Source organism: Ambystoma mexicanum, chromosome 10 (genome assembly GCF_040938575.1).
Source record: "Ambystoma mexicanum isolate Mex_15411 chromosome 10, UKY_AmexF1_1, whole genome shotgun sequence".
Taxonomy (NCBI): domain Eukaryota; kingdom Metazoa; phylum Chordata; class Amphibia; order Caudata; family Ambystomatidae; genus Ambystoma; species Ambystoma mexicanum.
In genome coordinates this window covers 1,380,573,968-1,380,597,853 of record NC_090932.1, presented here as the reverse complement: position 1 = coordinate 1,380,597,853, position 23,886 = coordinate 1,380,573,968, and the positions used below count along the sequence as shown (strand labels likewise).

The 23,886-nt window shown below is 45.6% G+C and overlaps 1 protein-coding gene across 13 annotated transcripts in view; it reads right to left on the bottom strand.

Annotated features, from left to right (window-relative positions):
- GIT2 (GIT ArfGAP 2) overlaps positions 1–23,886 on the bottom strand; it is a 2,415,297-nt gene that overhangs the window by 2,075,185 nt on the left and 316,226 nt on the right. For all 13 annotated transcript variants that reach the window (XM_069619395.1, XM_069619396.1, XM_069619398.1 and 10 more), the window contains 2 exons: positions 12,342–12,428; positions 11,360–11,490 (listed from right to left, as the gene is read on the bottom strand). In XM_069619395.1, the coding sequence (XP_069475496.1) occupies positions 11,360–11,490; positions 12,342–12,428 (218 nt within the window). The remainder of the gene's footprint in view (positions 1–11,359; positions 11,491–12,341; positions 12,429–23,886) is intronic.

Genomic DNA, 23,886 nt, shown 5'->3' with positions numbered 1-23,886 from the left:
AAAAGAAGACGGTACCGTCAGGGAAAATCAAGACCATCCCAAAACCCCAATGCAAATTTGACCTCTCCTTCCCGTGAAACTGTGGGATGTCTTGACCCACTTTTGCTCTGCCATGCGGCATCCATGTGTTCTGATGATGCCAGAAATATCAAAATGGCCGCAAAATATCGCGCTTTGCAACACAAAAAGATGGCTGCCAAATCTACAATGCATGTTGTCAGTGGTGGAACAGAGATCACACTCCTGAAACATGTCACTGGGCTTCACAACAAGTAAAAATGGAGCACAGAGGGAAAAGCAGTGCTTCGCTGAAAGAAATCCAAAATCTTGCTTTTAAATCCTTTTTCTTGGTTGCTGAAACTGAAGAATACTGGTACAAAACACCCTCAAACATCCAATATTCTTGCTGGGGGCTACAATTCACTTAGTTCAAGAAATCATTGTGAACTTACAATGTCCTGAAAAGCTGAATTTGTCATAAAGACATCCACAGAAAAGTTGCCTGCCTGTGGAATCTGTCAAAATCTGTGCGCAGTACCCTCGGCCGCCTGAATGACAGCTGTCAGAAGCCTGCATTATAAACTTTAAAAACCTGTATAAACTGAAATCAAATGTTTGGAAATCTAAGTGGCCTGTTCCTGAGAGTAACCTATGTTGTAATTGGTAATCCCATGGTTTAGAATCTGGAATAAGTGTTCTAGCTGCTTGTTTTTGAAATTACCAGTTTGTTTTAAGCAAAGGAAAAATGCAACAGAATAACATTTGAATTTAAGTCTGGCTAAAAGCAACCAAACCAATATAACAGCTTCCCCACAGAGGCAAGGCCTCTCCCTTCTGCTTCCCTCCACCAGGAAATCACACCTAAGTGATGATTATAGGGTGGGAGGAGAATTTGGGCTGCAGTGGGAAGGAGACAATGGACATCCTCCAGCTACAGGAACTGCCAAGGGGTCGTAAAATGTCCTGGGCCCAGGAGGAAATGGGAGGAGACTGCTACTGAACTGCAGGGAGATAGGAGGTGGAGGCAAACAACCATTTGTTGCTTAACAAGGACCAAAGACACGTTTTAAAAAGACTGACAACTTACTGTGTAAAAATGTCAAAAACACAAAAATAACAGAATTGTTAATGTAAATATTGGCTGCACATTTTAAAAGGCGCCAGAACTCTGACATGTTCTAGGAAGAAACGGCAGAAAATGTGATGTTACAAAAAATGCATTTTTGATAGAAGCATGAAACTTCATACACTTATGCCCATGTTCAATGCACACATTTGTAGAAATGTGCCCCTAAATTGGACATTGTGTTCTGGATAAAAAGGGCAAAATTCTGTAAAAAGCAGACAAGATCTTACAGCGACAGGGTTTGGAGGAGTATCTGCTACACAAAATATGTAATCTGTATATATGATTGTTATAGAGGTTGCACACATGGAAATATGTATTGTACCAAAAGTAGATTTTGTGTTCAAGAGGCTAGGGGTGGAATCATCCATCTTACTTGCTCCAGACTCCAGAAACTCGGCAAAGCAGAAAGGCTCATTCCATTAGCTGAACCATTTTCAGTTAGGCCTTAAATTGCCAGAACCAGAACCCCAACCCCAGAACCCTAAGGGGAATCAAAATACAGCCGGGCTGTGCTGTACTGCTTACCTGCTGAAAATAATTATCAGAACCAAGAGATCCAATCCAGTCCTGTGCTGTGACCAGAGCCATTGCCGACCCGATCCAGTCCCATGCCGTGCTGTGAACAGACTCCGTCCAGTCCGGTGTGCCCAGCTGTCTGTCCTGACCAGAATCCCTGACGGTTCCGTTTCAAAACATATATACTGAGTATCGTTGAATAGAACTATGTCACTAGCCTATGTACCTGGCTTAGTCCAGTCCCAATCGTAAATCCATCCTATCTTGTCTTCAGAACCTGCCTTGTTAGAAATATTTTTGAATTGCCTGAACTCTCTATCCCATCCCTTCTATCCTTCCTCCTGTGCTAGTTTTGTTAAAACTATCTCTGCGCTGATCTTTTCTCATCTGAAGTAGGCGAGCTCCACTGCAAGCAGTCACCCTGATCAAGTGGCTGTGTTCTTGTGTGGTATTCGTTTATTCATAGTCATCCTCTAGTTTAAGAAATCCTTTTTGTCATTTTAAAGTGCATTCCTGCTTCCCATTCTTGCGCCTATCTCAGAAAAACGACCTCCACTAAAACGTCCATAACTTCCTCAGTTGTTATGCTAGAAACAAAATTTCAACTTCTACTTGTAGCTAACATCCTCAGCAAATCCATACAGTTCTCCCGTAATCGCGATTACCGCGCGCTTAAATGTTTGCCACAAAGATCGGTTTAGGGAATTTCTGACACGTGTAAAACAGCTTTTGATTGCTTCCGACCTTAATTTTAAGATTTCACATTAATTTTAAGATTTCACATTGTTCCTTAGTATCAAATCATTGCTAGTGTTTGTGTGTAACTATCTAAAGCGACTCCCATAAGAATTTAAACCATTTCAGCAATTTAAACCATATTTAGTATTTTTACTCAATCCAATCTCAAGATAACTTTAAAACCATTTTGACAGTTTGCCAATCAATTCCGTTTCTCTCTTGTGTTGCTGGGGGGAAAGTGGGATTGATATTTTGTTTGAATTCTGCCATTCCTGAATACCTGCTCTCTCCTCCTATCTCTTTACATCATTGTCTATTGGGGGGTTGAGGTGTGTGCAGGGGGAAATAGTAACCACACTGCTATCTGTTCTGAACACACAAGAGTATTATTTATGTGCTGAATTGTTTTGCTCACTATTGCTCCTTGTGCATTAAAGAGATTGCTTAGTGTTACATCACCCCATTGGTGATTTTTGCATACCCATTAAAAATAGTGTGATTAATTTGTAACTACAGAAATAAATATTTTAACTTGGAAAACCAGCCTGATTCCTGGTTCAGTGTGACCGGGGGGGGGGTTCCAGGAGAGGGGCGTGATATGCGTGGTACATCTTTCAGAATAAAAGAACTTGAAGACACAAACCATTAAGGATTTCAGTTGTGCATTACACGCTAGGCATTGACTTAGGTGAAGTGCTGGATTGAAATCACTTACAAAACCCATTTCTCAGCAACCTTACATCCAAACCCCCTTTTATGACAAAAATCGACCCTATTTCTCTCTTTCAAAAGGCACTACAACTCCCATAATTCCATTCCTGTACTAGAACACCAAAATACTGAGACAAGGAAGAGAGGTACTAAGGAAAACACACTGAGAAACAGAGGACAGACTATCTCACTCTGACAGTAGGCTGTCCCACTAATAAAGACAGGCAGAATCCGGCAGACCCAACCGTGACCAAACACCTGCAGCCAATTTGCAATTCACAGGTGTATAAATGAAGGCTGGTGAGGGAGAGAAGGCAGTTGCTCTTGGGAAGGCAGGAGGGAGGCTGCAAGGCTGAGTCCATCAGAGGATCGCTACCCAAGTACCAAGCACTGAGAGAGTGAACTGGTAACGCTGGATGGTACCTGGAAGCCAGAGCAGAGAGCTGCTCAGAGCGGGATATGTCCAGGCCACTGTCCATTCTCTGGGGCATTGGCAATCGGAGGAAAAGTAGTGCACTACCTCCTGGGAGAACGACAGAGTTGGGGAGGAAAGACCAGCAAAGAAGCATCCGCTTCCCTCCCGGGTGAACGAAAGCGTTCGGAAGGAAGATGGGGCAGGTGGTGAGACCCTGACCTCAACCCAAAACAACACCGGGCCTGTTCTGTCAGCTCCGTGCCACCTAGGTGAGTCTAAGAGAGAGTGGAACCCAGTGGCATGTGTGTGGATGAAGCATAATGGAAATTAATGAACTGAGTTCAAGTGCATTATGGGACTGGTACTTTTTTCAGCAAAAGATGAAAACCATGAAAATGAGTAGTAGAGTGGTCGGGCTGAATTGAGAGTGTCTTTTCGACACTCTGAACTGAATAGGTGGAAGTGGTCATGTTGAGGTAAACAACAAGTCCTCACAGTTTTGAAAGTCTTCGACAGAGAAACAAAAACAAGTAAGAAGGCTTGAGCCTGAATGAGGGGAGCCTACTGTGAACTTGTGAACTACGAACTATGAGAAAGAGGTCCGAGCCCGACAGTGGGACACCTACATTAACTGGTGATATCTAAGAGAAGCTGAAGACTTGGGGAAGGGGAATCCCTAAGACATTTGAAATTGTGGCTTAGATATTTCTTTTGAATTTATTGCACATAGACTTGACTTTGGGGAAGGAAACCCTTATCAGCGAGAACTATTTTGTTTTGGCAACCTTGTGAAAACTATAACTCAGGTGAGAGAAACCTGAGCCACTTACAGTGAACTGTTGTGCTAATATATTCTTGGTTAGGAACTGTAGAGGTGTAGGATCTAAATAAAGAAGACATACTTGCATCCCGACTAAATTTGATGCATCCTTTATGTTGTTTAATTACTCATCCCTCTTCCCAGTTATCGTATAAGCTTAGAGCAAGTAATAGGCTTATTAGTTTAACTATTCTAATTTTGGACTAGACTGACTAGGACTGTTCCGATTTCTTTTGTTCAATGGTCGAGATTATTCCCATTCTAGCATTAGGGGAAGTTAGGATTTTTTCCAAACCCCTTGAAAACTATTCAATAAACACCTTTGAACTTGCTCTTTGTGGTGCATTCTTACTTTTGATACCTTAAGTTCCTCACAGTGTAAAAAGCTAGGGTGATACAAAAGTATGCCCATTGCACTGGACTGTAAGGTGCCGTGTGCAATGTTAAAAAGTACAATAATGTAAACAGGAAATAGTTTCCCAATACTGATAGTCTGAATGACTGACTAGTTTCCCCCATAATAATGAGCAAAAGGCAAGGGAGGTGAAATTAAAGGCTTTATTTCCCTTCAAAAAGTCAGAGCCGGTTTTTAAAAAAAAGAGCAAAAAGAATGGAGGGCCATAGGAACTATGGAGGGACAGATGCAAAAAGAGAAATCTTTCCTAACGGGGATCAATACGGAAGATGTGGTGGGTAAAGATATCAGAGATTCTGGCTGCGTAAAAATGGATGCCACTTACTTTAAATTGGTTTCAGAAATACATGCAGACATGTATAACATGTGTTACTTATTACAGTGAGAAACAACATGTCTTTAAGTGATCCCTTTATGCCCATTACTCTTTGTATTGATGATGAATGTACAATATACTTTGAGAAACCAGAAGGTGTCTCACTGCACCTACTGCACTGGTTACCTGGCTACCCTCTGATCTCAGGCTCAGGTCACCTCCCCGCCAGTTGCACAGCTGCACTGCACCCCAGCAACCCTTGCACTCGGGGACTGTTTCTGTACCCCTACAGCCCCTACTAGCACTTGACCCCTGATGTCTGCACTTACCCATGCACTTGCCACCAGCTGGCTGCACTTTTATTTATTGTCTTTATTTATTTTACTGTTATCCTATGTATTCCACTGCCCGCCCCCACCCCTGCACTTGCGCAATCTCAATGTCACCTGGCCCAGTAAGATCGTTGTCCGTCTTCCCTCTGTTTCCCCTCCTTTGCCTCGTCGCGCCTTAAAACACTTGTGTATAGGCGCGTTATAAATGCCATATCTTATCATACTAGTCCCCGGGGATCTGTCATCCAGGTGGCGAGGACACAGCCATCCCTTTTGGATCCAGTTCCTGGGGGTGGGCTAGTACGGGAGGATCACCTGGGTGAGGGGTCTTAAGGGAGTGGGTCTTACCCAGCTGTGCACCTGACATGTCCCAATACTATGGTCAGGCGAGGTCAGGCAATCATTGACAATCACTCACACCTGACTTCCATTACATTTCCCCACACAGATAAAAGACGGAGCATGAGAGAACACTCGGAGCGTGGCAAAGCACACAAGGAAACAGCAGTTCCAAGATGGTAGTTTAACGAGAGGAGACAGATGGTGAACCAGAAGAGGCTTTGACAAGGAACGATTACTTTCACAAAACCTCGAGAAAAAGCATAAGTCGAGGAAACCAGGCTAAAGAATCCTGCATTGCGTGTCAGAGGCACCCGGGGCTCTCCTGCGTCAGTAATCAAGGCAGGGAGTATCTCCAGCCACTGTGGTACTAGCCTTGGCTCCAAGAACAAAGCAGCTTCAGTGAAAGCAATACAGCCAGTGAGTTGGGGAGACGGATGCAAGACCGGCCTGTGTTGAAGCCAAGGTTGCAAGCAGCAACAATGTATGGAGAGTTTTGGAACTAACATTATTGAAACACGTGTGATAAGAGACGCGAATTAAGTTAAAATGCTGATGAATGATTGAACTTTAAAGCAAGCTACAATACCTCTGACAGAGTGGTATGGCACCACGTGGGTGCTCAATCGAAGGTCTCTGTACTGTAAGGTACCCAGCTAAGAAGTGATAAAAGTAGATAAAGTTGGTCCTAGCCTAGCGGAGGAGATCAATTGAAAGAATGAATAAATGTGAATCGAAGTGGTCCTGCGACGGGTCAAATCAAATCCAGCGCACATTCGAAAGTCTTCAATTTCGATGAAGTAGAGAAAGTTTAGAAAAGTACATGGAATTGGTCCGAGCCAGACAGAGGGAGATCAATTGAAAGCTTTGTGTAAAAGTGGGTCTGAGCCCGGCAGAGTTGGGAGCGGGGTGAATCGAACATCACCCAAGAAGTTGTACATGAGAATCACGAGGATAAAGGAACTTGTGTGTGTTTGTCGCATCAGGCCCTCTGAAGTAAGAGACTTTGAATGGCAAAGAGACTTGGACATAGAAGGTCCTGATACTGAGATTTGAACTGCATCCTCATGCTAGAGAAGCCAGAGACTGTGCTAGGCTTGAGTGTGCCGCCTTGTTCCGTGCTGAAAATGTGGGGAAGGGAGGCCAACAGCTTGAATATACGGACATATTTCAACATACTTCTTGCACGCTTATCTTTTGTATAACTTTGTTTCCCAAACTATTTGTATTTAGAAGTAAGGATTGGCAATAGGTTAATTAGTATAGGCCCTTTTATTTTGACATGCCACCACTAGGACTGCACATTATTATTTGCTGGTCGTAGCCTGCTCCTATCTTTAGATTTAGGATTAGATAGACGTTTTTCAAACTCAGTTGCAGTTCAATTAACACCGTTGAACTGTGATCACTTTTGTCTTTTTGTTTGATACCATGCCTTGCTTACATTACATTTATGTTAGTAGAACAAGTTACTTACCAAACTGGTAATGTTGTTTCGATGGGATGTTCCTCCGACGTATTCCTTATCTTTGATAAATCCACTTCCAGCTTGCTGGCCTTGTAATTTATTTTCCACAGTAGAGGGCGCTGCGCGTCGATGTCCCTCGAGTCGGCGTCCTCGAAGGCCTCCGTATCAGCGCCAACGTCACCATGGGTATGAATAGTCTTGCACAGCATCCGTTGCTCAGTTCCGTTTTGAGATGCTGTTTTGCTTTGCATGAATTGATTAATAACCTTGAAGGAGCGTAGGCTGCAAATACAAGTGAAGTTTTACTGCGGGGAAGGATGGGAGGGGCGATAAGGAATAAGTCGGAGGAACATCCCATCGAAAGAACGTTACCAGTTTGTAAGTAACTTGTTCTTCGAAGGGATTGTGTCCTCCAACATATTCCTTATATTTGATAGACTCCCATAGCAGTAGTATATAGAGGAGGTGGGAGTAAAATGAAATGTTTCCCTTTAAAGATGCACAGAGTGCAACACAGCTTTTCCAAATTTCGTCTCCTGGCTAAAGGAGGAAGCAAGACTGTAAAATTTTGTGAAAGTGTGTGCGGATGACCATGTGGCAGCGGCACATATGTCCTTAATTGGTACTCCTCTTTGGAGAGCTGAAGAGGCTGCGATACCTCTGGTTGAATGAGCCCTGAGATGTTGAGGGGGCTCTTTTCCTGTCAATTTATAGCATTCTATAATGGTTAAAAAATAGTCCATCTTGAAATGGTTTGTTTTTTAATGGGCAAACCTAATTTGTGCCCTGCATATCCCACAAACAATTGGTCTGCTTGCCTGATCTTTGCAATTCTGCTAATGTAAAAACTTAAGGCACGCCTTGGATCCAGCCTGTGTAATCTCTCTTCCTCATTCCCTGGATGGGGAGGAGGATAGAACAAGGCTAAGGTTATCTTTTGTGTGATGTGGAATCACACAAAAGACCACCTTTGGGAGAAAATTCAGCTTCACTTGTAGAACAAGCTTATCTTTGTGAAAGATTGTATGTGGAGATTTGCAAGATAATTGCAAGGCTTGCAATTCGCTCACTCTTCTGGCAGAAGTTAAAGTCACTAGAAAGACAGTTTTAAGAGTAAGAAATCTTAATGAACAGGAATGAAGGGGTTCGAATGGAGTACCCATTAGAAATTTCAAGACTGGGTTTAGGTCCCACATTGGAACTTGAAAAGGAGTTTGGGGAAAAACATTAGTTAACCCTTTCAGAAATTGAATCACTAAGGGCAATTTGAAGTATGAAGGCTCCTCTGCAGTGCGCCTGAAGATTGATAGCGCTGCAAGGTAGCCCTTGATTATGCCAACTTGAAGACTTGAATTTGCTAAATAAAGCAAAAAAGATAACACCATTGGTGTATTACATGAAAAGGGTTAAATATTCTTTTCTCTAAACCAGCTGCAAAATTTGTTCCAACGACAGCGGTATACAGATTTTGTTGCTGACCTTCTGGCTGAAAGCAACACAACCATTATGTCATCCGGGAGATCCCAATCCTTGTATCTCAGCCTTTCAGAAACCAGGCATGAAGGTTGAGGGTTCTGATATCCGGATGGAGAACCTGACCTCCCTTCTGCGAGAGAAGAACCTCTCTTTGTGGAAGACGAATCGGAGGACAGATGGACATGTCTAGAAGATCCGGATACCACGTTCTCCTGGCCCAATCCAGGGCAATTAGGATCATGGGTTTCCAGAATCTTCTCAACCTCCTGATCATTTGAGGAATGACGGGGACTGGAGGGAACGCGTACAGAAGTGGAAACTCCCAGTCCACTACTAACGCGTCCCCTAGAGCTCCTCTCAGGGGAAACTCCCTTGAGCAATACTGATCGCACTTCCGGTTGATACTGGTGGCGAACAGATGAACTTGCGCGATTCCCAAAAGGGCGAAGATCTGTTGAAGGACTTCCTGAGCTAGTTCCAACTCGTGGGAGACTGTTCTGCCTGCTCAGAGCGTCCGCCGCCAAGTTCTTCTCCCCGGCTAGCTGAACTGCTGATAGAGATTCCTTCTTGAATTGCCCAAAACTAGAGCTGCATTGCCTCTCTGCACAGTGGCAGTGACCCCACGCCTCCTCTTTTGTTGAGGGAGTGCATGGCCACTGTGTTGTCCATTATTATCAGGACATTCCTTCCCTGTACTGATGGCAGGAAAGCCTTCATCGTTAGTCTGATCGCTCTCAGCTCTAATAGGTTGATGTGTAGTCTGGACTCCGATGGAGACCAACGACCGCTGATGGTCAAGTCGTTGGCATGGGCTCCCCACCCCTTGAGTGGGGCATCCATGACTACTGTTATCTCCGGCCATTGTTGCCAAAATTGTTCTCCTTTCAAGATGTTCTCCTGACAGGCCCACCACTGAAGGTCTCGAGCTCCTCTGTTTGGAATTCATAGGAGATCTGACATCTTTCCTGAGAACTGTGACCACTGGGTTCTTGAAAGAAATGCAAGCCGCCACGGTACCGGCGGTACTGCTTTTGGCACTCTACAGATATTTGAACCACTTACGTGCCTTTGGAGACAGCCAAACGCTAGCTCGATGCTTGCGGACCTTCCATCTCAACCTCTGTAGAAGCAACGGATTTTAACGGCAACTCAACCTCCTGGAAGCCATCCACTCCCCATCTGCAATGGCAGCCGGACCCAGCAAAAGCATACTTTTGCTGCCAAAATGAGAGCAGCCTTGAAGCATTGGGAGCCACCGACTTGACGATCTTGAACGTCAACTCAACCCAATGGGAGTCCGCACATCCACCAAGTAGACACTGACTCGCCAGTGGGACCACATGACAAACGTCGTCTCGACACCAGTTCGTTAGCAGCAGAAGCATGTAAAAGTCTGTCTCAATGCTTTTGAGCATGAGATCTAAGGGACCACCACAAAACACCAGGAAGAAGGAAGCTGCACCTGTTGTCCCAGCTGAAGACTTGCAGCCAAGATTGTGCAATGGCACCTATCATACCAGGCTGGACCCCCAACTCAGCACTGATACACAAAGACACTGACATTGGCATAATGGTATAAAGTGACACAATGAAACAGTCCTCTTCCAACGTACAACACCCACGATTTGAGCTTTCAGGCACTAGATCTACTAAAGGCTAAACATGCACCACATATCTAGTGATAGACAGATATGTCTGGAGTGTATTATGCAAGGCCTTCTTCTCTTTTCTTTGATCTTCAGTGGTCCCTTCATCTTCAGATTTACAAATGTATGTTGTTTGTAGAATGCATACCAATGCTTTATCAGTGGGGATTAGACTACTGAGTGAGGGCAGGTTGGAATTCAATGACCACCTACAAGATAAACTTATTTTTTACACATGCATCAATGCTAGGCCACTAAGTCCCAAGTTGGTATACAAAAATGAAAAGCAGATTGTTGTAGAAAAATGTTATATTTGGGAACAAGGCTGCTTATGTTTACTAAGGACCAATATAGGGCCCCACCCATCTCTCAAAAATACTGTTCAGGGGTCAGAATTATTAATCTTTCTTTATCCACCTTTGCTTATTTAAGTACTGTAAAAGTGAAAGCAACTGGAACCTACTCTGACTGCTGACTGGCAGTTTTACCTGTGTGAAACACATCCAGTAAAGGATTTCAATTTAACAACCAACTAAAGTAAATACAATTTTCTCCTCACTGGCCACTTGTCGGGAGCTGTTCACATGATAATTTCCAGGGGTCACCAGTTTTACCACACACATTGTTCATGAAACAAGGGAAATAACTTTTTTCTTGGGTTATGATTTCAATGCCTTTTGTTTGTACACCTAAATATGCAGTGGCCACTATATACTGGCACCCTGAGACACAATGTGATGCCGTACCAAATAGCAACCTTCCAAAGGATCAAACCTTACATTTTTGAGAGTTGAACTGAAAAAAAGCAAATCAAAGCAAAGTTAATCGCACACGTTAAATTAGAAACATGCTGCCACTTTGCAATGAAATATATCTAAAAGCTATACGACACATTTTTATGAAAAAGAAAACACGCCAAATAAACAGAGCTACAGCTTCTCAGATCAATCTTTAAAACAGAACAAGTAGTGTTATTGAATGTGTACATAGGACAAACAGCAAACAATGGAGTAGGCAACACTCTGCTAGACAGCTCACCTTGCAAAGTCGATTGGCGTTTTTCCACTGGAATCTGGCGTGCCAGGGTCAGCACCATATACTGCTAGCAGTTCTGCTTGTAAAATTTGTCCAGCTTTGGCTGCAACATGTAGTGGGGTATTTCCCTTTTCCTGAAAAAGATTCATAAGAGGAAATGTCATAACATACACATAGGAACACAAGTATAGTAACACTTCAACACTTGACATTTTCATTCCATTCAGCTGTGTGTTCCCTGCAAACAGCACCAAACAGCGTGCACCCCTAAAGCCTTCGTCACCATAACTTGTAGGATGGAATAAAACATCAACCATCCACTGTCATATTCTAGCTTCTAAGGCCTGTAGGGGGAGTTAAATAGGGGATCTTGTAGAAAGGAAGAGGTGGTTAATAGCCAGGAGGGAAATTTGTGTATTCCATTTTAACCATTCTTCTTTCGGGACATAATCTGTTAAGTAGGCCTTTTTGCACCTTGTCCATCAGCTCATCTTCTAATAGGATTATTCACAGCAGTTATCACATCCATGAAGGTTTCTGCTGCAGCAGAAAGATGTGAAGACCTTCCGTGTGACTGCGCAGCCCTTTGTTCCAAGCAAATAATTGACTCACATATGGCAATCCACCAGTATACCACTAGACCATTTTACACATCTTGTTCTATGTTCAAAATAACGTTCTTAAAAGGTAACAGTCATCAACCAGTGTCTGTTTGGGTTGAAGTGAAAAGTAGTACGAAGTTGGCTCTGAAAAGTACACAATACGCAAGGTGGTAAAGTCAATGTGTTCATTTAAAAAATTGTATTCTAGTCATTGTCTAAAATAGATGCAATTAGAGTCCCTCAGACATTTCCTAGTAATTAATTCTGGTTACTTTAAATAAAAACTAAAACATTGTGATAACAATGCAGCATTTAAAAGCAATTTAAACCTTCAAACCTTGATTTTTGTGTTCAAGTATAAACTAAATGATGTATTTTCTTACACAGTGAAAATAGTTTGCCTGAGCTCCCAAAGATAGCAGCCTTAAGCACGTCTCCAGGTTTCCCGTTCTCACACTTGAATGAAGTTGCTGTAAATGAGATGCAAACAGATTAACATTTATTTTTTGTAATGTAAATCTATCTGAGGTATCTCACACAAGCTTGGCATTTTAGTGACTTGGTCATGACCAAGTTCAGTATACAAATACAATCGTTATTTTCACATTCACCAGGCTCACAGGCTCAAAAGAAACAATTTGTCTATAAGAGACTAACTTGATTGGGCTTGCCTAAAAAGGAAAAAAAAGAAAGGAAAAAAAAGGATTGTACTTGCCTTATGCGGTTCTTACCTTTTGGGTTTTGGACACTTTTGGGCGCTTTCTCTGGCCTGGTAGAAGAGTACCCACGCAATAAAGCAGATACCATCGAAGTAGCAAAAGTTGCGTTTAAGAACTTATAGCCAGGTTCAGAGTACCAACAAGCATAAACCGTAAAAGAGGGACACATTTCGTTAATCAGTTTACAAAAGAATTGTGTTGCTTTGAACATTCAGGACAATATCCACTAATGAGATCACTCTCAATCGGCAGCGTCAGTGGAGCATCAGAATGGAGTAATTAAGGGCCGGCTGTTACCACTGGTGTTACAAAGTATCAAAAGCCCAGCCAACAGAAAGACTGGGTTAAGCCCCCATGAGACTTTCTACCGTAGGCTGATGAGTTTACTCTCCTCACTGCCTCTGCAGCATGCTTATGCCAGTATTCACTTGTCAGATGATGTGTTCCTTGATTACTACAAAGGTTTGATTTCCACCATTAGATCTTGCCATATGCAGGTGAGAGGCGTTGTCAAGGGACCCAGAAGAGGCCTGACATTCTCTTCAGCCTGGGGACTACATACCTATTCAGTGATTCCAGCAGAAAACTGCACTGGTGCCCAGGTGGAGGGTGCCTTTCCAAGTAATTTAGACTAATGCTTTGTCACTGAAGGTTAGAGACCTCTCCACCTGCGGCACACCCCCAATACTAAAGGAGCGTGCTACCCCAAAAGGAAGCATGAAAGCTGCAGTACTGGGACTCTATTATATACAGATGTTGAATAGCTTTCTCCTTTCAAAGGAAAATAAGCCAGTACCAACAAGACATGGACCTGCCAGGAAACTGTATCTTCCATGGATGTTAACTACTTTGGAAGTGGAGTCTTGTCCCTGCTACATCATCATATATATTCCCACCAGGCAAGTTGGGACTTGTGTGGATTTATTTTTTAGAAGCTGGGATAGACCTTTTCTTGGGATTTCTTCCAAACAATCTGAGCGACATCAAGGTCAAATTCCTTAGCCCTGTGAAGCACTCCTGAATTAGGTCTCAGACATGGATTATTGAAAGATACTGGCAGCAGAGCAGCAATCAGTGACCCCCCCCCCCACCCACTTCAGAAGTTCGGGCTAAGACTCAGTTTACTCCTGTCCCAACAATCAAAGATGAAGTGTCATGGCATGAACCTTCACATTTGTCTAACATGCACTTCTATTATTTTTCAACATTGTTTGTTGTTGTTGGGATATGGAAAGGGAGCAGTCAAAGTATGACGATGGTATGGTCAAAATTAATGTGTGGAATGTGAGAGAACACCAAACCGGAAGGCCTAAGTACCATACACAATTGTGAAAGTGCACATGGTGGCAGTGACAGGAAGGTGTTGCATAAACTAGGAAGAATGAAGGTTTTCCACACTAGCTTTTAGAAAAGTCTTGATTCTATTAAAGAGACGGAGGCGAGTATTATGCTTCCTTTTCTTTAATTCAACATTAATATCAGAAGCTCAACAGCAAGATTTTAGCAAGGCAAAAGTTCAAAAAGAAACAAAACTTGCATGTGTGCTGAAATCCACAGAAAAAAGGTCCTTGAGAACTTGAACTATGGCACCCGACATGTGACCCCCAAACTAGCCAACCCAGCATAGATATGGCTCACAAATAACTGCAGCTCTTTCTCCACTTCCTCTTTCGACAATGCGAACTCCGAAAACAACTTGGTAGCCCAAGTGCTGGAATCATCCACTAGCTTCGGCTGGCCATCAGTCACTTCAACTGGGCTTAACTGAAGTTCTTGCCGGAAAAGAAAAATCAAACGGTCACGAAGGAGAAAAGCAACTGCAGTATCCGTTGAGAAGATATCAAGTCACATGAGGGAGGGGAAACAATTCAGACATTATAAAAGTGAAACAGCAACTCTGGAAAACACATTAGCTGAGAACAGGGGGAAGTACCCCTACGCCCTCCCGCCAATTCTAGCAGGTTGCTCATCTGAATTTCTACCCTACCCAAGGTCGGGATAATGCATGCTTCCGTATCTTTAATAGAATCAAGACTTTTCTAAAAGTTACTGTGGAAAATCTACATTCTATGTCAAGAACGGAGGCTCGCATTATGCTCGTTTAAAGCTTACTCACCACTGCCAGTTGTTCTACCGGTTTCAAGTAAAATTCTTTAAAAAACGATTCACCAGCCCAGTCTGCCATCCTCATAATGTCCTCTAGTCTGACTCCGACCTGAAAGGCTTTGGAGACAATCGCGCCCCTGACAGAGTGAGCGCCAAACTGAGCATTATCTATCACGGCCTGCGCAAGCACCCAGCGAGCTAGCGTTGGGGCAGAAAGTGCTGTATGTGGTTTGCAAAGAGCGATTAGTAAGTGACCCCTAAGATCAACTCCAAGAGTGGAAGTCATATCCTCATAAGCCTTTAGGCACTTAACTGCACATAGCTCGGGCTGCTGGCTGAAGGCTGGATATGTGATCACTCTCGTGTGACATTTAGTTCTCCTGGAGATATACAAAACCACCCCATCTGGGAAGTGTATATACCCTGCCTGGTAAATCCAGGGCTCTGATGTCGGAGACTCTCCTGCAAGACACTAAGCATAACAGAGTTGTGAGCTTGCCTGAGAGTGTGGTGCGGGGTAATTCTGCGGTAGGCTGCCAGGAAAGAAAAATGTTGAGGACAGTATTTACGTCCGAGAGTCTGTTGTACCAGGTCGGCGGTGGCACTGTCAATCGGATCCTGCACACTAAGTGAGGCCCCCCCGGCCGGAGAGCCTTCAACTAAGTCGTGACCGGCTGAGATTGCTGAGAGGTAGGCGTTTACTGTCCTGTAGGCTGAGCCGCGCACAGCTAGGTTTGCGAAGAAGTTCAATACCTCTGCTATAGGGTCTGAAACCAGATGGAGACCCTGTTCCAAGCACCAGCATGCCAAAGTCCCCCAATACTTTGTGTATCTCTTGAATGTTGTGTGGGCCCAGCTCTCCTCGATAAGGCTGACAGCCTTGCACAAAATGGCCGGGACTCTCCATCTCGCCCTGAAATCCTCCAGGTCGCGAGGGTTAGGCACCCACATTGGAGGAGGGGATGGTGCTCCCTGCTTGGACCCAATAACAGATCCCGAGTCTGGGGTAGTAGGGTCGGAAAATTTGAAGAAAGTTCCAGAAGAACTGGAGTCCAGGTCTGAGAGGTCCAAACTGGGGCTACAGGTACGAGCTCGGCCTGCTCCCGACGGGCCTTCGACAGCGGCCTCGCTATCATCGTGAAGGGGGGGAAAAGCGTAAGCGATCCCTTCGCTCCACCTCTGTAAGAAGGTGTCCACTGCTGCAGTTGCTCGGTCCGGCCTCCTGCTGCAGAATACTGGCAGCTGGGCATTGAGCCTGGAAGCAAAGAGGTCCTTAGTTAAGGAGCCCCACTTTCGCTGCAAGCAAAGGAACGCTGTCTGTGGAGTTTCCAATCGCTGTAATCTGACAGGTGATGTGAATGCCAATCCGCCACCTCGTTCCTCAACTCGGGAGGTATTCAGCTGTCACTGAAATCTGATGTTGTAGACAAAAGTGCCAAAAATCCTTTGCTAATTCTGCCAGAGGCCTCGACCTGGTACCACCCAGATGATTGATGCATCTTACTGTCGATATGTTGTCCATCTTGAGTAGTATACAGCAATTGACTTTGCCTGCGGTAAAAGAGCAACTGCGAAAGTAACCCGCGAAAAGCTCCAGGCAGTTGATATGCATCTCCAGTTCTTGGGGGGGGGGGGGAGCATTTCCTGCCTGTGGCGATTGGACCGCATCTCAACCCCCCATTCTGTGCCACTCGTGTTCGATTCTATGACGGGGTTGGGTGTTGAGCTGAAGATCACCCTGCCGTTCCAGGCCTCCATGTGCATCAACCATCAGTGCAGCTCTGTTCTCACCTCAGGCGACAGGGCTAGCCGCTGGGTCTATGAGAGACTGCGCTTCAGATGCGGCCTTTAAGTCTCTGCAACTCGCGATAATGTTGTGGCCCCGGAAATATGGCTTGAATTGAGGAGGTTAACAGGCCAATCACTCTTGCCAATTCTCTCGGGGAGATGGTCTCCTCCTGCAAGAGCTTGCGTATCCCGCGGCGCTGGGTTTGCACCTTGCAGGGCGGGAGCTGACAGTCCTGGGTGTCCACAACGAAATCCAGAAACTCCAGCTGTCTTGAGGTAACAAATGCAGATTTTTACCAATTGATGAGAAACCACAGGCCATGAAAAAGATCTGTGGCTACCGGGGCCTGTTTGGCTTGGGCTTCGCAATATGATGATGATGATGATGATGTCGCCCAGGTATATGAGCCTTATGCATTTCTCCCTCAGGTACGCGACCGCCGGCCCTTGAGGTGGTCATCGATTTTCTTACCAAATAAGTCTTGCCCATCGAAGGGCATGTCCAATATTTGAGCTTGGACCTCCGGTCTGATGTTTGTGGATTTCATCCAGGCTTGTCTCCTCAGTACAGTACCGTGAGCCATTTGCCTGAAACCTGATTCCGCCACATCCACTATAGAGTCAATTATATGATCTGAGGTTGTTTCCCCGTCTGCTATGATTGTTCTGGCTTCTTCCTGGAGATCCGCTGGTAAATGCTTGGTTAGTTTGGACATACGTAACCATAGTTTGCGGTCAAAAAGCGATGTCCTGGCTAGTGCATTGCCCGCTCTGATGGTGAGAGGCTGACGAGGATACCGTCCTGCCCATGGCTTATAACTTACGGCCTTCCTTGTCAGGAGGTGCTGAGAAGGGCGATGAAGGATTGGCCAACTTTTTTCTGGCTGCCACCGTGATAACAGAATCTGGCTTAGTATGTCCCCTTAGACAAAGTGACACAGTGTCAGGAGCTTTGTATTTCTTTTCCAGTCTTGAAACCAGTAGCTAAAGGTATAGCCAATATCTTTGATCCGGATTCCCATATAGTTTCAAGAAGAGGGATGGTCGTGACTGCCCTTCTACTAATGTCCCTGTGCTCATAAAGCACTGACTTTTTCTCTTCTGATGTGAATTGTAACTTTAATAAGTCTGCAGCTTTGCCGATAATGGTATGAAAAGATACCAAATCGTCTGGCGGTGAAGAATCTCCTGGAGAGTCTTTCTTTCTAGGTTTTTCAACTATGTAATCATCCCATTCACTATGAGTGCCAGGCTCATGAGTAATCTCCCCTTACTCTGGGTCTGAAAAATCTCTGAAAGGATCCTCTTGCCAGTCTGAGACCGATGCGGTTGAAGGTTCAATTGTAGGATCTCAAACAGGTGATCTTGGCCTAGGCGATGATCTTGGAGATGGGACCCTTGTCGGTGAAGCACTGCGTGTCCTGCTCTGGATCTGCGAGGCGGCTCAGGTGAGCGGTCCTTTTATGTGGTTTTCTCCTGGAAGGAGACTCTCTAGGTGGGCTATGCCGAGGTGAGATGCTCCTCCATGGAGGTGTTCACTTTCGGTATGGATGACTTATTCTTTTCCGCTTGACGTCTGTTGAAGTCTTCAATGATCCTTTGCATCGACTGTTAGGGAGAATTCTCTGTAAAGGCTAATTTCCCAAGCCTAGTGAGTCCCCCAGCAGCTTTGCTGGATTTTTGGGGTTTATTTTTTCTCCTGCTAAGAGTGAGACTCTTTTCCTCCCACTCTTAGACATGATTTGAGGTGTTCCTTTGACTTTGTATGTGTTTTATGGGCTATGGGGTCCTTTACCCCATAGGGCTTCATGTGTTTTTGGTATGTGGGTTACACAGCACCCCCCGTGCCGTAAACCAGGGGTGTCGTAGCGACTCCCAAACATAAACTCCATACCCTGGGACTGACTACTGTCTCCCAGGGCATGTATAGTCACCATTGGCTTTACTAGTCTTAAATTGTGAACAGAACCAGTACAAACCATCATATTGTGGACGTACTGGTCGGGGCAATTCGATTGCCCCGAGGTCTGTTGTTCGAGGGGGCACTGTCCAGTCCCCCCCGACCGAGTTTTGGCTGGTGGCAGTGGATACTACTTTTTTTATTCGACCGCGAATATATTCCTATGGGATTTTCCCATTGTTCGAGGCTACCACTTTTTAATATAGCCTCGAACATACCGCCGGTTTATTAAATTAATATAAATTCACCGGTTGGTATTTTTTGCCAAAACTTGGTTCCAAAATGGCATTTGTGTTCGCTTCTGTGACTCCAACCCAAGTCGAGCCCTTTGTTCCACTTTTTGGCGGTATTCTCCACAGAAGCCTCCAAACGTGGTGCCACTCTGTCTGGGTACCACAGGGGGCGTGGGAGGGGGTTTAGGCACCCTGGACTGAGTTGCCTCGGCAACTCAAGTCGCACTCTTGTGTGATTGGCCCAAGTGGTGAACCGCATGTTTGAGTGACAGCTAGGCTGAATGAATGGGGGTTTTCTGCAAAAAAGCAGGGCTTTGGGGACTGGAACATCAGAAGTCGCCACAGGACCTAAAGAATCCGAGGAGGGAGAAGCCGAGGCGACCTGCAACGACGACACCACCGGTGGAGCCCTGTTGAACCGTCTCACCACTTTTCCCGACGACAGAGGAGATCTCCAGCCCGGAGAGTCGTCTTCCTTTGACTGGTGGGGATAAGCAGTTTGCCAGTCTTTTCGCCTTTCTGGACCATCTTGTGGCCGCCTTGCCCGTGCCAAGCACCCCGGCAACCGGAATACCAGGGTTTACCACTACCGTGAAGAAAAGGGTGGTACCTTGTAACCGGGAAACTCCGCGGCTGGTTTCTTCCCTGGCAGTGCAACGACCTTCAGCTTTCCTCCACGTCGAGACCTCCTCTTCCTCTGGACGAAACACCGACTTGCACCCGCTGCCAGGAACAACTGCCCCCGCTGGAGCGTTCTTCCCATTTTCAGGTACTGTGTCCCGCCTGTCTTCCCTTGCGACAGATCGTTCGGGGTGACAGTAAATCCTCGACTTTCTAACCTGGGTTAGTCTGGGGCCTGTTAACTAACTTTTCATGACTTGATCTCAATCTTTTGTGAACTATCTACAAAGACTCTTTGGGCATAACCCCACTGTGTGATCCTGGACACATTTTGCTTGCTCTCTCTAAGAGTGGGCCTGGCCTTTCAACTTCCTTGCTCTCCAATAGACTTTGCCAAACCCGCCTCACTGTGGTTCTTTGAAAAGGATTGAGATTTGTGTGCTTTCATAACTCTGCCTTTTTCCCTCCCTTTTTAAATAACTTATTAGAGTGCCATCTTATGTTAAGTGCTCACCTCTGTCTGAAAATAAGTGGTGTTTCTCACTAAGACTTGTCTAATAAGTAACTAGGGTTGTATATATATATATATATATATAATAGTGACTGTGTGTTGAATTTACTTACCTCTTTGTGTGCTAGTGTAATTTACAAGTGTGTCTTTAAATAAATAATTATATACTTTTACACCAAAGCTCTGGTCAGTGTTTGCTTGTGCTACTGTATCTCTGTACATATTGTGTATACTCTATATACTGCCTAACTCATCTTGAGAGAAGTCTGACTGCCCAGCCACAGCTACCAGGTAAATCTGGGTGGTACAGACTGCTACCAATTGGGTTTACTGCCAACCACCTGTAGTCCTAAATCTTTTGCAGTGGTCCCTAAGGAACTGCACAGGTTTCTGCCTAACATCGACCATGAGAGCTGGAACATAGGGATCGACAGGTTACTCTGCAGTTGGTTGCCAGGGAAGACTGTGTTCCTTGGGGGTGAGACAAGGTTGCTCGCCAACTAATACTGTGTCGGAAAACTCCTCCTGAAGAATGATGTCTGGGAGTTCTGCCATCTCTCTTAAAGGAGAAAGTTGTGCTATTGGTTCATGAGTCTCTGACATAGGAGGCACAGTTTTTTCATTGGATGGTGTAACAGTGGTGTCTGCGGTGGCTGTTTTGGGCTTTGTTTTCTCTGTGGACGAAGGAATTGACGTTGCCGTGAAGGATTTCTAAACTCTGACCTGGTGGGCAGAAGTTCAGAAGGCCAGCCTAGTTTCTTGGAACAGGGTAACCTCTGGACAAGCCAGACCAATGAAGGGAGCTTTGGCAGGAGGTCAAGACTAAGTCTAAGGAGGGGTAAGGGTGACTGAAAGACCTCAATAAGCACACAAAGCAAGGACACTTCCAAATTACTCCAGACAGGTGTTATATTAAAAATATAGACACATTTATTACAAGGCCTTTGTAACAGAGCATAGCAAAAGAATCACAGTATCACTCAGTAAACCAATACATCACACGCAATACAATATATATACAAGACCATTGGGGTCTAAAGGGGTGACTGCACGAAATATGTCGACAACCTAGAGGGGAAGGAAACAGGCAGTGCAGGTAGTCTTTAGGCCCAGTTCAACATCAATGATACACCCAACTAAGAGGCATTCCAAGCCCTACAAAGAGAGGAGCCTTGTGCTCGATAGTACATGCATGCGCTTGTGCCATTGGGCAGAATAGGATCTCTTCAAGGGTCTCTAGCAGCTCAGGAAGGTGGATAAGGCGATGCAGAACAAGTTCCCACTATTCAAGAAGGACCTCCACTTGAAGGCAGAGGCAGTTCAAGAGTGCAGGATGGAGTCGCTATTTTGTAATAGCAGTGGAAAGGAGAGGGACCCCCCAGAGGCCACTTGTGCGTAAAAATGGGCTCTTGCGCTAGGGGGCACTGGTTGGGGTAAGGAGTACTCACCAGTTCCGACGCAAGCAGATACAAACTTCGCCAGTTCAGTCTACTTCGTTGGCAGGTTCGAATGCGGCAAACAGGACGTCTCGGCACCTTTCAGATACAGCGATGATTCCCAAATGGGACAGTGATGATGATGATGATGATTTCTCCGCTCCGGGTGGATGAATCGACCCAGTTTCACTGAAGCAGGCTTCAGGGGCAAGAGGGTCACAAATGCAGCGAACTTACACAGGTCTTTGCCGTGGCAGGGCAGCACGGTAACTGCGTTTACTCCGGTCCTTGCGCCCTTGTCTCACTTAAGACCTGGGAATGCCAAGTGTACGAAATTCGGTGTGAGGGTGCCGGGGACACAGAGCTAGCGGTATACCAAGGTTCGAGGGCGTCCTCGAAACGGCAGCAGTGACAGAGCAAAGCAACTGGGGAAGCTGGTCAGTCCACTGGTTGGCCCAGGGACACTTCCGAGAAAGCTTACTTGCAGGGTTTGGTGAAGGTGCGGAGAATAGTTGGTCCCACTATTCCAATGGGTTGAAGCGTCTTTGCAGACCTTCTAGGACGACCAGATGCAGAGGGGTCCCAGGGGACGACAGCAGGCTCAGGATGCCAAGCCTTCCAGCAGGTCACCAGCGGTTCCTCGACTCAGCTTCGTGTTGCAGGATACTTGGATCCTATCCTTTGTTCGGTGTGAACTCTGGAGATCGACATGGTAGTGGTGTTTTCAGCCTCCTCGTATCCAAAGTTCCCTTCGCGCCAAAACGGAGAGGACCCAATGGGAGATCTGCTCACAAACACACACTCCATACGTGGACCAATCACGGACCACAGTGGTCCCAGGCATTCATGGCACTTCAGACTCTCTGGCACCCAGGATGTGTATTGGAATGAGACATTCCAGCCCACATCCTGGGAGGCACACACACAAGGCATGCAGAAGCACGCAAAAGCATTGGGATTTGCGGGAAAGTGCATGACCAAATAAGGACTAACTCAGGTCGACTCGCACCTGGGGAAGGTGAAGGGGCAAGATGGCCAAGGACAGGACAAAGAACCTCGTGCCATGGCCATTTTGGAGCCAGGCTACCTATTCGTGCCAAACGCGGTTAACGCGGTTTACATGGCAGAAAAGGGTAAAAAATAATGCAAAAAGATAGCTGCCAACAGTCCTGTCCATGACACATCTACACAGTTCATAAAAAAAAGTCCAGAAAGAGTTTCTAGGGCCTTTGGAAATGACTATAGACCCAAGTGTGCTGTATGGTAAGATACATTGTACACTTGTTACATGTTGTACAAAAGCTGCAACATGAGGAAAGGACTAAGGGAAACATTCTCACAGTACTGACTGTCTTAAGGGCATGTCAGTTTCCTCATAAAAAGTGAGCGAAAGCCCAGAGGAGTGCAGCTAAAGGCTGTGCTTCTCTGGCAAAGTCAGTCAATGGTGTCTAAACAGCAGCAAAAAGTTTGGGGGTTGACACATGGAGGGAAAATTACATACAATTATGAAATCTTTCCTAACAGCCGTCGACGTTGTATGCTTTGTCGACGGTGGCTTTGTGGACGATGACTTCATCGACGGTTGAGTGCGTTTATCCGTTGATGGGATCTTCGTGGACGAGCGATGGAACTCCTTCGTCGACAAATGTTTCGTGGAGGCGGACTTCGACGACGAAGATTTGGTCATCGATGACGAGGTTTGGAGTGTCTTCGTCGTGGACGATACAGGTTTCGTCGACGATTTGGTCGTCGATGGGCCTCTATAACAATGGCCGCTCGTAGACTGCTTATCCGTTGACGATTGCCCCCCCTCCTACGGGTTTTTTTAAAACACCTCCTTACCTTTGGAGGTCGTTTTTTCCACAAGATGCTGCTTTTTGTGATCCCCAGAGCCCAAAAGGGGTATTTCCACCTTCCTCTTACTTTTGTGAGAGGGAGAGACACTCCTTTCCACTGAAGAAGCCCTTCTCTTAGAAGTTTGCCTCTCAGATGGTTTAGAAGAATGTACAGGAGCTGTCTTGGCAGAGTCTTCGTCAGAAGATAGACCTCTGGCTTCTAAAGGGAGCAGAAGTCTTCTGTGTCTGTCCTGCAGGGTTTTGTTGGAGAAAGTCCTGCAAATGTCACATTTATTTATATCCTGCGCTGGAAACACAAAGTAGAAGTATGAAGCCGCTGAGTGCCCCTGAAACAAAATGCCGACTGGGAGACGGAGAATCGATTGCCGAGTATGAGCAGCCCAGAAGAACATAGGAGACGAGGGACACTAACCGAAGCAGCCGAGTGCAGGGAGCGGGGAGCTACAGTTGCAGCGACCTGCAGAGGAGCGAAAAGGGAGGTGAGAGGGGGCGATGATGCCGTTACAGTCAGTCCAGAGGAGTCACCGGGGAAGAGTGTTAGAAGACTCCTACTGGCTGTGGGCAGGCGAACTCCCCAGCCCATATCATGCTGGGAATGTGAGACAGAATCAGTGCAAGGCCCCCTCTCAATGCGTAGAAGAATAGGCGGCTCCACACGGAAAGAGACACTACACATCTACAACCCTGGACTGAACAGT